The sequence below is a fragment of the Sipha flava genome, unplaced genomic scaffold (genome assembly GCF_003268045.1).
Source record: "Sipha flava isolate LNK unplaced genomic scaffold, YSA_version1 130_pilon_pilon, whole genome shotgun sequence".
NCBI classification, from domain to species: Eukaryota; Metazoa; Arthropoda; class Insecta; order Hemiptera; family Aphididae; genus Sipha; species Sipha flava.
Genome location: NW_020271756.1, coordinates 2,131,650 through 2,146,033, shown reverse-complemented (window position 1 = coordinate 2,146,033; position 14,384 = coordinate 2,131,650). Strand labels below are relative to the sequence as shown.

The 14,384-nt window shown below is 31.8% G+C and overlaps 2 protein-coding genes across 3 annotated transcripts in view; one reads left to right on the top strand and one right to left on the bottom strand.

The window, feature by feature from the left end:
* The window catches only part of LOC112694485 (UDP-glucuronosyltransferase 2B13-like), a 44,804-nt gene extending 33,778 nt beyond the window's left edge, over window positions 1–11,026 (bottom strand). Inside the window, exon 1 of the mRNA XM_025569956.1 lies at window positions 10,780–11,026. The gene's annotated coding sequence lies outside the window, so the exon portion shown is untranslated. The remainder of the gene's footprint in view (window positions 1–10,779) is intronic.
* Window positions 1–14,384, top strand: part of LOC112694484 (C-Maf-inducing protein-like) — a 36,237-nt gene that overhangs the window by 16,449 nt on the left and 5,404 nt on the right. For both annotated transcript variants that reach the window (XM_025569955.1, XM_025569954.1), the window contains exons 2-8: window positions 7,070–7,834; window positions 13,140–13,268; window positions 13,439–13,489; window positions 13,561–13,632; window positions 13,732–13,821; window positions 13,928–14,119; window positions 14,214–14,317. In XM_025569955.1, the coding sequence (XP_025425740.1) occupies window positions 7,268–7,834; window positions 13,140–13,268; window positions 13,439–13,489; window positions 13,561–13,632; window positions 13,732–13,821; window positions 13,928–14,119; window positions 14,214–14,317 (1,205 nt within the window). In that variant the 5' untranslated portion in view covers window positions 7,070–7,267. The remainder of the gene's footprint in view (window positions 1–7,069; window positions 7,835–13,139; window positions 13,269–13,438; window positions 13,490–13,560; window positions 13,633–13,731; window positions 13,822–13,927; window positions 14,120–14,213; window positions 14,318–14,384) is intronic.

Genomic DNA, 14,384 nt, shown 5'->3' with positions numbered 1-14,384 from the left:
ACCGTACGTCATGCATGATTATTATATGATAATTTATAAAAATATTATTATGACTCATAACAATCTAATGTTATAGATGAATGTAATTGATATTTTTAATTAGTTAACAAGTTAGTGAGTAATGTTTCGTAAAATTGTTTTCTTATTAGAATCATTAACCAGAAGTTGCTATGATTCAACACAAACAATAATTTTTACAATTTTAACCCATGTGCTAAAGTAACTGTAAAATCGAACATTTTCAAATTTGTGATCCCGTGGAAGCGATCAAATTTTATATTATAACTTATATTATTATGGCAGTGTTTCTTAGTGATAGAGTATGAGGAACTGGTAATGGAAAATTGCCCAATTTTTCAATTCAGATAAGAATAGTTAAGTAAAAAATGGATTACATCATGTATTTCATCACTATAATAGTACCAGTTACATATAGATATTCATTGAACTTTATTGGCGAATTAATAAAGTTACGTCCTGCGCTGCTGATTGTTTGTTAAAAATCAAGGGCACGACAGGGTGCACATCCAATCAAAGTACCACAATTGATGACCTAACGTTACAGGGACGATCTGGGAGAAAAATTCAGGCCAAGAAAATGTATTACCCAGGCTACATATTAATGTTTAGCTCATTGACCGTTACTATAGTATGGAGGGGGGAGTAGAAGAGGGCTGAGCTTGTGTTTTTCCTTTCCCCAAAAACACTACAAATTTATTTAATAATTATTTATTTATCTAATTTTTTAGTTTTTATTATATGTAAGAGTATATCAATAAGTTTCAATATTTTTGTGAGACTATTGTCTGTTCATGTCATTTCAATTTCGTACGCTTAGTTATGCCTATCTCTGTGACTCAATGTATTCTCTTCAAACAACTGAAAAAAAAGTTCAATTAGCCATTAATTTTTATAAATAAGTAATACCTATTATATGATTGAATTTTATATAATAAATTATATTTTATAAACAACCCAAAAAGAATATACATATGTACATCAATTAAGTTTATATAATTAATTTTATATTTTAAATATAAATAATAAGTTAAGACATTTCAAAGACATGGTGAAAGAAACTTACTTTTTTGTGACAATAAATCAATGATTTGATTATCAATATTTATCGAAATTTCTTTTTCAACTGACATTAACATAAATGCTTCAGTGTTTTCATTAGTAAGTTTACTTCTTAACCTATTTATTATATACTTTAAAGTAGAAAAAGATCGTTCACAGGCAACTTGGGTAACAGGAAGACACAATAAATACTTATAAGCAACTGTTAAGACTTGATGAGCGTTACTATATAAATTGTATTTTATCAATACTTTTAACAACACAGTGTACAGTTTCTACAACTATTACACATAACTTGACTTAATTTCTCAGCAACCCCGGTCCCTCATTTATGTCGATGAAAGACACACAATAATAATAATGCTTAATGCTTTTGTGTATCCCAAAATACCTATATTTATCTTCTAGCGGGTGCGCCATTATAAATAATACAATCATTTTTTTATATTTGTTTATTCAACTTATACTCTATTTATATTTTATCGGCGGTCATGGATATTCTTGAAGTGCGAAAACTTCTTTTAAAAACTAACTAATTATTTAAAAAAAAAAAAAGTGATACGGCCGTCAGGCCAATGAAAAATCCCACTAAATTGGTCAGGCCACCGGGAACTTCCCGGTATCCCGGTGAGCCAGGCCGTCCCTGTAACGTTAAAACACACAGTCAGATCGTTTTGTTGTACGCGTTCGTTTATATAATTTACATTTGCTGCATGCCACATACTCGTAATTTTTTTTATGTATATTATACAATTTGTAAAATTATACTAGCAATCATGCTTACACGTTTGCATTGCCACCAACACGTGCCCAATGTCGATTGAGATTATAATAATAGTTTTTTTTTTGTAATGATATGTAACGAGTTTGCCTGCGTTTCATATATTACGTCATAGCGTAAAAAAAATTTAAACAAAATCGACGCAACAAACTCTGGTGTGTATTACAATAATAATAATAATAATAATAATAATAATAATAATGTATACATCAATAATGAGTGTGACAAACGCAATGCAGTATAATATGTTATTTTCATCAACGCATATGTGTATGTGTGTGTGCGCGTGCGCGCGATATTGTCATGTATAGTATGTATTTTATATGTTATGTGCAATCGTTTTCTTAAATCGAAAAAATGTAGTATAAGAGGGCGTAACAAGAGTGAACTAAAAATGAGAATTTCTGAAGACGTATAATGACTTAAACGTTTAGAAAAATCTGGTAGAGGTTTTGTTGAAATTTTTTTTAAATAAAATAATGATTCTACGATTCTCCCAATTTCAGATTTTGTTAATAAAAATACAAAAACACGAAAGACATACGCATATTCACGTGTACCTATATATTGTATATTTTAATAAACCAATAACAGAAGCTTATAAAACTGTATTGCGCGTGGATGACACAGAGACGATGTTCAAAATTGAATAATATACGAATACTATATAACTTCGTCTGCGTGTCTGCGTGTATCCGCATGAATTGCAATTACAATACACTGTAAATCATGAATTGTTTAAAAATATTTTTCGCCACTTATAAGTGGAATAATAACATTTAATACAATTAAGTATGGTTATTTTTTACATTATTCATGATATATTTACAAAGAAAATTAATATTTCATAATATAGCAAAACGTAATTTTGAATATTGTGTATTGAATTAAATTAATTTTACAACCATTTTAATGATTAAATATTTAAAATCAAAGTTTAAAACGAATAATTGTTTAACATAAAATTCTAATTTTTTGAGTAAATTAATGTGTTTTTATAATAATTGTGTTTGTGGAAATTGAAGTGATAACTACACATATATTTTACCGAATAATGAATTTATTATTGTTTTTTATTTGATATATTTAAATCAGCGGTTCCCAAACTTTTTTTTTCTTTGTTGCCTTTTTTAGAAACCAATTTAGCCACGGTGCCCTGGCTGTGAATATCATTAAATACAGAAACAAAAAAAGATCTATTGATAACCGATTTTATTAATTTTAATAAAATTTAACTTAGTTATAAATTAATGCATTTTTAAACTTAAAAATTAGATAAATAAAAATGATTGTTATAATGATTATAATTAATGTATTAAAATATTATAAGGTTAAAATGAGAATAACCGATTATACAATAGAAAATATTACATTATTTTTTATAAAGTTTTTACAAAAATAATAAGGAAAAACAATTTTATACATTTTAAACTATTTGTTATGAAACGTAGACGGCGGTGCCCTTAGAAAGTGGTCGTGGTGCCCCTAGGGCACCGCGGTGCATAATTTGGAACCGCTGATTTAAATTATTTCATATAGTAAAATATATTTTTAATTTAATAATCGAAAGCAAAATAACTTTCTGAAAATATCAATGATGCATACAAATTAAATACCGAGCCAGTATCTATAATTGTTTATTAAGTACAAGTACCAATGGGTTTTGAGATTCAATGAACTAAGTGAAATAGCGGTGAATAATCTACGCAATGTCGGAGGACTACTTCACCTTATAAATAAACAAATAGCAATGTGAATTATTAGAGATTATTAATATTGCTAATTAATAAAATGAAAAATACTAGTAATATTTTATAATTTTTATGGAAAAAAACAAATATTTAGAATTGAATACCTTAATTCGAAAAGCAAGTTCTATATAAATAGTGCATATTTATTTCTTGAACTCATAAATTATTATGTAATAATTCTATTCAACTAAAAGTATTTTTGAAAATTGAAACAATAATTTGTATACTTTAATTCTTTATTGATCTTAATTGAAATTATTAATTTAGTTAATTTGAATAAGTTGAGTTAATTAATCTAACATTTAAATAAATTTAATGTATCGAATAACTCTTTCATTGTAAATGATTTTAGTTTTTTGTGAATATTGTAAGAGTATGCAGCACAGACAGGTACTATTGATTAGTAGAACAATAAACTTTCGTTTTGGTTTATTTACTGTGTACATATAAAACTAAAGAAAAAATTAGATTAGTTAGTAAATTTCTTTATGCACTTTATATTAAAATATTTCAACACTTGAACTGAAAGCATTTCATTTCACAATATTAACATTTTTCCCTAGATGAAATGTACACATAAATACAATTATTTAATGCGGTATGTTTGGCATTATTATTACTATTTAGAAACACATTTATTATAAATAAATAACATAAGTATATGAAATAGATAATTTTTTCTGGAAAATTTAATTCACGGTTGTGTTCAAAATTGAATTAGATATTTTACATAGGTTCAGTTTTCTTGTCGGATTATTTATATGATTATGTTTGATTGAAATGATGGTCAAATATTAGGTCTTAATTTAACACATCACTATTTGTATATGTTAGATATACATATTTTTCATCATTATATTCAGTATAATTTGTCTACAATTTAAGATATTTAGGACCTTTTTGTTTTTACAATTTTTTAATTCGTTTTAATCGCATATTGAAGTGAGAATTTGCGTGGTCGTGTGTGTGTATGTGTGTCAAATGAATTTTTAAAAATTCATGTTTTTTTAACTTAGAATTAATGTTATGGATGATAAATTAATAATTTTAAGAAAATAATGAAACCATTGTAAATAAAAACTATTAGTGTTGTATTTTAATAGTATGAACTATTATTGTACAATTTATTTGTCCGGCACTTCAATGCAATATAGAGTTAAACCATAATATTTTTATGATCAACGCGGTACATGTGTGTATCCGGTTGTTAATATGTTTTGCACATTTATTGATGTACTGCGTATATTACACTTTTTTTTTTTTTAATTAATATTTAATAAATTATTATTTAAATAGTCAGTTCAAAGTCATTGCTGCAGAATATACGTAGTAAATAGCACAATTTTAACGATGCAGCAATATGTATTTCGTCATATTAGAATTTTGTTATTATATTGATGCGATTAAACCAAAAACGTAAACCAAGACAACTTGGCAACAGAACCTAAACGAACGAATTACGTCAATCCCAGAGTCATATGTTATTTGTATGAGTAATACTAGTTACACAAAGCGTTTTCTTACGAAAATCGTAATCATACTCTCTAATATATCGGATGACCCTTTTCTTGCTAGTTAGACTTAATTTAATAATATTTTCACTATTTGAAATTTCTCAACTTCAATATATTAAATACGTGTGTGTTTAAAATTAATGTTTTGTCATTTTTTTTTATTTTTTTAGTTTAATTTACATGTAATTTTGTAATTTTTAATATATTTCTTAACCCTATAAATATATTGAATCTCTTAACATTTCAAATGTAGTCCTTTGAAAATAATTAAAAATAATTCTAATAAATAATTCTGTTGTTCACATAAGACGTTTTTATTATTTGTCACATTTGACTAAAATAACATAATTAACAATTTCTTGACGACTAAATGTTTTACAAATTTTGAGAATTTTCAATCTAAGTTGTGACATCTGAAATCTGATACTGCAGTTTGCACATAGCGGGTACCAGTAGCGACAGATGTATTGCAAAATCTATAAATAATCATATGCGTCCATAATAATCTCAAAGATTTATGATATCGGTGAACGAATTATATTCCGAACTGTAAACACTCATCGAAATAATGTACGAAAATGTCATTAACGTGGGTTAAATGAATCACCCGGTACGAAGACAAAAAAAAACACCTGATACTACTTAATCAAACACAAACGTTCATTTTGTTTTCAAATAATATTATATTATACTGTGCCAATAACATTTGCATAGTATAAATGCATTTTGAGGTGTACAGTTTTGTACTTTGGATTAAATTTACGCTAGTGTATTTCTCTCGCGATCAGATCTATTCGCAATCGTCGCGATCATTACAATTGTTTTTTTATTCGCTGTGGATGGTTCGTCGTTATAGTGCCGGATGTGAGGGAAAGGTCGAAATGCGCTTATTTTAATCGAACTGCACTCGGTTCGAAAACTGGTTATTGGTCGAACTAAAATCTAGAAAAATGTAAGAAAAAAAAATTCAATTTATAAGTACCAATAATAACTATAATATCTTTCGAATGAGAAAAAACAAATGATATTGTATTCTCGACGATACATCGTTTGATCCAGTATTATAATATGTTGAAAAATATTTTTAGTATTTTTTTGTTGGAATTCGACGTAGTTTCCATTCGCTACGTCTCAGAAATATTACATTAAGTCATAACCTTGATATTACTGTGTGGGTGTGAGCTAGTGTTTTGTTTGAAATCCTAAATTCACGTTTCAGGAGATAACCATTCATTTTTAATGAGTGATCAAATTTCATAAGATTGGTTCGTGGATAAATATAACATACATCATATTTACGTACGATCATTTTTTTATTATAATTCTTATCTCGTCGAAGAGTATAACAATGTTATCTTTTGCGTATCGAACTTTGCTAACCCGAGTGCAGTTCGGCCATTTTCTATTTGTTCGAGCCGAGTACAGTTGGACCGCATTAATTCAAAAATAAGAAGTGCGATTCGACTGTTTCCGGGTATATTATACATCATATACTTCGCGTGTTTTTGCGTATACGGATACGCTATAGTCTCGTAGTCACGACATTAAGTTTGCGCAAACGAAATATAACAGTGGTTAATAACCTGGGAGGGGGAACATGATCCCCTAGTGAGGGGTGGACAAATTTAAAAACCATAAGACATGAAAACGTTTTTCCGATTGTTAATATTTTATCGGGCATTGTTGAGTGAATCCGTTTTCTTCTATTTACGCGCACTAACATTTATTTATGCGCGCCGTAACACTCTGTACATCGCATAATATTTTTCTCCTCTACAAACAGATTCATTTAAAATCCATTGAAATTACGATTATCCAATGATTAGTACAATTATTTCACTTCAATATTTAAAAAGCAGCGCACATGCGGTGTTGGGTGTACCGGTTACAGAGCCACCGACGTATCGTTTGTTTATACGTTTGTTTCTTTTTGTCTGTCGCAGGAATTACTGAACCCTTCTGGGAAGAAATGCTCTCGCGGTCGGCGGACGCCACCGCCGCCGCCGTCTCTGCTGCCACTGTCGATTTCGCCTCCGCCACTACCGCCGCGGCCGTCGAGTCGTCCATCACTACCACCGTCGTCGCTCTCGTCGGATGAACCGGATCACTGCGGTCGCAACGAAGACGACGACGACGACGCGATGAGCTGTGCGGTTGCCGTGGACGACCTGCGAACGGACCCGTCGGTGCGCAAGTGCAGCACGAGCAGCACGAGTAGCGCGGGCAGCAGCGGCACGACGACGTCGGACGAGGATCACGACGCGGCCGCCGTGGCCGTAGACGCCTCGCCGCCGGTAGCCACCGGCAATGGCCGTGACCGTGCGGCGGCGGCGGCGATCAAGGGACCCGACTCAGAGATCCACACGGACCGAGACGAGTGTTCGTCGGACGAAAGCAACGGGCCGGACTCGCCGACCGGGCTGAAGGCGGTCGGTTCCGTATACGATTTCCGGCTGGACGGGGCCGACAGCCCGCCGTCATCGTCGTCCTGCGTCAGTAACCCTTTCGCAGCGGTCGTGGGACCCGACGCCGCGGACCTGACCAAGGTGGCGCGCAAGCAGTTGCGCATGATCAGGGAGGTGGACGTGGCCGTATGCCACCTGAACCACACTAACACGATCATCAGTAAAATACTCAGCTCCAAGTACCTGCGACGGTGGGAGAACCATCAAATCCGTTTGCAGGACGATTGCATCACTTCGAACACGGTAAGCGCAAACGACCGTAGACTGTTAACTCCTTCTCCACGTATCCGTCCCGGAGCCGATCCTTTAATTTTTCCGATCGGGCGAAACGGGCTCCCGCGTATACGGATGCCTCGGTCTCGTTTGCGCAGCGATCGGGTGCTCAGTCATTGCAATAGCGCTCCCTGGCGCTCAGGTGCCTAGTCCCATGGGTAAGACGCGCTGCCAAGGTATCGAATTAATAAACAGAACAATATGTGTTCATTCGACCTCAATATTTCCCTCTCGCTGCTTGTACCATGCGTGCGCAGCGATAACCTATTTAATAATCTATTTAAAATCTATATAGGATGTGACCTCCACGAGCTGCTCGGCGAGGTCTTGAATGTTCTAGGGCGCTATTTGGTTCCTTAAAAGTTATTCCTTGTATATACAAATGTCCTATTAGTTTTATGATATGTCTCATTATAACCATTTTTTCTCCTATATATTTTTAACACTTGCTCGTTTGATTTTCTTTCATCCCATGACGTTTCGTTCGTTTTCCTCCTTATCCAAATTTCTATAATCATATTATTACCTATAATTTTGGATTTAGTACATTTTTCTGCGTTCGGTGTTTTTTGCTTAACCATCGAATGGCTACAATATTAATACGTGGCTAACAATATGGACATTAAAATGATAGGAACCAGGATTTTATTTTTATCTCGTGAGTGTTTCGACCACAACGCGTAATACACATAGTATTACATTATGCCGTCGTAACATACTATTTTGGGAAATCGTTTAGAACTTCGGTATCGCATAGCAAAATAATTATCTTCCCCTTAACACGCCTGAACGATTGCAGCGGCAACGTATCGAATACGTACCTGTAATTAGGCGTACGTGCGTGAATATTACGTGCGTGATTATAATAATTAATAACAATGCGCAATACCATAAGTAAAACACGATCGAAATCGTGAACAGGGAGAAAAACGTACATCTCAATGGGGCGTACGTTATTTTTAGTTTCGCTGACATTTTTTTCGTTAGGTTATATGAAATTCGACCGAAAAAAAACGTCAGATATAAATTCGTTTGACGAACAATGTCGTTGTGTACGTACAACGCATATCTACATATCTTTCGTTTACACACTTGTAGTTCTATCTCATACATACCTAATGTTTTTCCGGCTACGCCGTTCGAAAAATTTTGCAACGCACATTTTGTCACGACGTTCGACATCATTAGGGCGATCGAAAAAACAACTGTTATTGCAGTATTTATATCATGCACACGAGATAGCGTTTTTCGCGACGTGATCAAATCTAATATGTGGTCGTTTCTTCCGAAAGTCATTTCCAGTACAATATTTTTATAAAATGTTATGTAATGCAACTATGAACGCAAGGCTGCACACGAACGACTCATAAAGTTAAGTTAATTAACGAAGTGCTTTTTTTTTTTTCTGATGAACTTTTAAATTAACGAGTACATTTTTTTTCACGGCGTGCATCCACTAATCAGTTAATTACACAATCAATTAACTGGATGCGACTACAATTGTATACTTCTATTTATAGTCACCCCCAAATAATTGTTAATAAATTTAAATCAAGAGGATAAAAATGATAATTTTTTGTATAAATTATTGTTTTCAATAAAAATAATCGGAACTGTAATTGTGAAAGCACTGTTATTATTGAATGCACTGTTCTTGGATTTCATAAGAATCAAAATTATGAACATTCATATAGTTTTATATAAATACAATTAAATTTAGTGATAAAAAAAATTCCTGAGTTTAGTTACTTTATTTTTATTTAACTTGTAATTTTTACGGTCTAGTACAATAGAGAAGTAACTTTAAACTTAAAACTTTACTTAAATTTGAATAAACTTAACGAATTAACAGAATTAGTTAATATGCGGTTAATATGCCTCACTTTGCATATATCCTCATATACTATATTTAGAATATAATTTATGGCGTCAAAAACCAATACCTAATGGCTTATGAGATTTTATCTACACAGATAAAATATCATACAAAATTATATTTGGTACTCTTACACTTTCTATGCATCTAAATATTTCAATCTTCAATCAAAAGAATATTTTATTTTTAAATATTATAGAATATAATATAAATTTAACTCATTGCAATTTGTAATCGATGTGTGTATATTGAAGTGTAGAGTAGTGGTCTTAGAATAAAAATTGTATAATGTCTTTTAAAGTTTTATGATGTGTCATTATATTTGCTGATTATAATTGAAAATAAAACATATTTGTAATTTGTACGCGCTTGTACGCAGAATGCATAAATTGATAGTTGTGATTTAATCGAAAATAACGGACATCTAATAAAGCGATTCATTTACTCCATCCAATAGGCAGTTAATGTTTTATATTACGTATTTTGAACTTAAGTACTATGGTACAATACGTTACACCTAAATACAACTTGGGTTGATTTCAAGTGCATGCTAAAAGCTCTGTTATTTGTTTATTTTTTCTTGTGAAAAAAGCCGGAGCCTTTTATTATTTTTCGCAAAGCACGTTATATTCATCAATTATTCATTTAAACGTATTATACTTTTATTGTACCGATAGCCGTTGAATCGAAATTGTTAATCGTTTGAACGTGTTTTTAAAACGATTTACTTTTAAAAACCTATGTACATTGAACGAAAATACCGTTTTATCGGATACGATTAGGAAGAACGGAGTAACGAAACCAAGTAGTTTTTAAAAATATAACATAACGCTGACTAAACAAGACGTTGTGCACCCGCGTGGGATTTGCGAACCGCGGATAAAACGGGGGAACGTGGTGCGAACGTTTGGACCGATTTCGACGGGGAATCGACGTGACGCGCGTTCGAAAACAACACGAGCACACGTTCAAAGCGATAAGCCTTTAAGAGCAATGCGCGCGTATGTTGTACGTGTGTTAGAACGTGTGTTAGACGTACCTTGTGCGTTACGTTTTTTTCTCGATCCGTACGGTGTATACACCGGGCAACAACGGCTGCGAACAATAATAATATAAACAATAAACGCCGGACCGAACTAGACGAAAGAGATGCTTCGAACGCAACACCGCGTTCCACCGGACACTGCGGTAAACGTTTTCGTACGGAGATCACACGTCGTGAAACGTTCGTCGTAGTTGCACGCCGTTGAACTTTGTCGCCCGTACAACAGCTGATTATTTTTATTTATCACGTGCGCCGGCCGTCGAGACGAGCTAATAATACACGTGGGCTGTGTTACGTGCCCGCGCCGAGCGGTGCACTACGCTCTCGGAACGTGTATCGCGGCTACCGTTGAAAGATTACCGGCAATTTATTTCTGGGTAACTTACTCCGGTAAATTACTGGTAATATTACTTTTTCGTGGTAATGTCGGGGAATGCATTTTTCAACGTACAGTTTTTTATGTAATATACTATCAGGTTAACTTACTCGAGTAAATTACCGATACATTATTTTTTATGATGATGAGATGGGGATTTCGTTTTTCGATACCGAAAATCCAAAATATACCCGATCGAATAAAAAACTAATATTAAGTATTTATTATTATTATTATTATTATTATTTTGTTATCTAAATAATAAAATACCTAAATGGCTACGCTGAACTCTAAACCAACCGACTAAGAAAATTCGTTATTCATTTCTATGCAAATATTATTTCTCCTTATACGAAAAATTTAAATATTTTCTATAGCTATTTAAAATTTAAATAGCCAATAAAGATATTTATTACATTTCATAAATGCTAATCAAAAGTACAGAACATAAGTATAAAGTACAAAAATAGTAAAACTAAATTATATAATAACAGGAAATAGAAAGTTACAAATAATAAAACATATATTTAGATTTATTTAATTAAAAAAAAAAAAAAACAACAAATTACGTCAGTCTTGAGTTTTGTTATATCACAAAATATTTTAACAATTTAATATACACCTAAAAAAAAAAAATAATAACTTCCAGTATAAAATTAATGTACAGATTATCAACAAAATAAAAATAATAAATTGCACTTATTACTTATTTTAGAATATAACAAAATATGTAATAACATTAGATGTAGCGTTTAATATATTTATAAAAAACATTACATTGAATACACAGAACGTCTATTGACAGTACATTTTATAAATTCTTCCCATATTTCGGAATGATCGTGACTTATTTTACCAGTAGAAAAGTAAAGTTACTAAAGTTCTCCTCAGGTCTCAGACGATTAAATGAATAAAGGCTATCACGATCTATCGAGTTTTAAAATTTATAATTTATAATCATAAAGCTATAACCGTGGCTATAGCTTAATGAATTATAATTTAAAATATATTTTAAATATATTTATATTTTTCTTTATCAGTTATCAGTGTTATTACTAATCACTTACCACAGGCCACAGGCCACACTCACTATCACCAATTTTCATTTACCAAACCCAAACCTCCAAAGAATCTAACCAGTAACCACTAACCTTAAAACCTGTAGGCTGTAACCATATGAAATATGAATTATGAAAAAAACAATTAATTATTCGTAAAGTGGTAAAGTAATTTATATTTATTACTTTACCGATAAATTACTTACTTTAAAATACTTTACCAAAGTAATATTAATGACTTACATCACTAATTTCAACGGAACGCGTCTGGCCACGGTTCGGGAAAAACGTACGACGAATAAATGTGTAAAACTAGGTAATTTCTGTTGTGTCTGCGATGAAGAACACCGACATGGCTGTGCCAAGCATTTTCCGTTTAAGCATTTCTTGCACACCGAACAAATACAATACGATCGTAACCGATTGCTCGATGGTTCTATTATTGCCATTGTGTTAATGATTGTTTTTGATTTTATTCAAATTATTTTGTGTTATTATTTTATTCGGTGTTACGATTTATTTTCAAAAAAGAAATTTTTTATGGAATAATGAGGTCGGAAACAATATAATGTGCAAATTACATTATGTTGTCCTAAGTGTTTTTTTTTTTTTTATTATTATTATTATTATATTTCATAAAAACTAAAAAAACTAAAAAAATATTTCATATTTTAGATTTCATAAAAACGATAGAACGTTGTGAGAGAATCATTTCTATGAATTGGAATGATTAAACTCTTATAAATAAACACTACTTTCTTGTTACCATACGAGAAAGGTGAGAGGGTTTTATGGTTAAAACGTTATGCAGATAAATATAATCAAAATAACTGTTTTATTATGTCATCAAAAACTGTTTGTTTCATTGTACATTAATGGACTTTATGGAATTGATTTTTTTACCATTATTTGATTTTCAGCCGACTGGATTTCTTAACAAGACCATTGGATACGAAGCCATAAAAAATCTATACCCGGTAAAAAGATGGGATTCAAATTTTAAATACTGTCTTCGTGTAGTCGTCACCAATGGTTCATATTTGTTACAGGTGAATATTACTAGTTCATATTTTTAAAAACATTAAATTATTTAGTTGTAATATGTTAATTGAGTTACCTGATTTTATTCTATTTTTTTTTTTTTTTTTTTGATATACATGTGTGCAATTTAAATGCATACTTAAAACGCCGTAAATAACGTTTTAAATTATGTTTACAGACGACCAATCAGTATTTAAGAGATCAAATTCGTTATTCAATCTTATGGAAGGTTTGTCAAAAGCTTATTTCTAATGTTAACTTCTTATCTCTAAAGTTCTTTTTTTTTATTTTTTACCGCAGAAAAACGTTCACGAGACCCAAACACTTTTGAAGAGTCAATCCGATCCAGACGATATGTTAAAAGAGTTGCAGGTAAACTTTTGTTATATTTATACTATACCACTGTACAATTAATTTTTGCCGACTCAAAATAAAACCTGAAGTTATTCTAAACGCATGTATTTCTAATAGAATATAGTCGATTTTGCCAAAAACATTCCACTGGTTGATGATGAAATATTTCACATGCCAACATTCATCGCGAGTACGCTTATGACAAGAGTACGTTCAAGCTTTAATATTTATAATAATATATGTATAACAGAATAAAAATAATTGTATATCTTTGGGTTACGAGTAATTTTCGATGGGCTATTTCGATGTTTAGGACCAGGAAAAGTACTGTAAACAATCATGGGAAAAGGCACTAATTGGTACGTTACGCCCGCTGATTGAAGACTGTCCCCCGTCCGCCGAAATGTGTTCGTTTTTATCGCATCATTGCAAAGACCAAAGTAGCCTACCTATCATTAAAGATTCCCTAGTTTACACCATTACAAGAATACTGAAACATAATTTTGTAAGTATGCAAAAGTAAATACAACAAAAAACGTAAATCTGTCAATGTTTGTCGTCCGTTTATTCGTATTGACCGTTTTGCATTTCAAAAATAGGACTTTGCGAGAACGCTGACGGCTCGCACTTTAGTACAAGATTATATTAAGGCTCTTTACATCCAGGATCAAAGTGGTGAATCAATTAGATACTTCCTGTCGAGGTAATCATAACAGCGTCATTGTAAACTGCGTATGCTCGTTTTTGCGTGAACGTGAACGATATGTTCC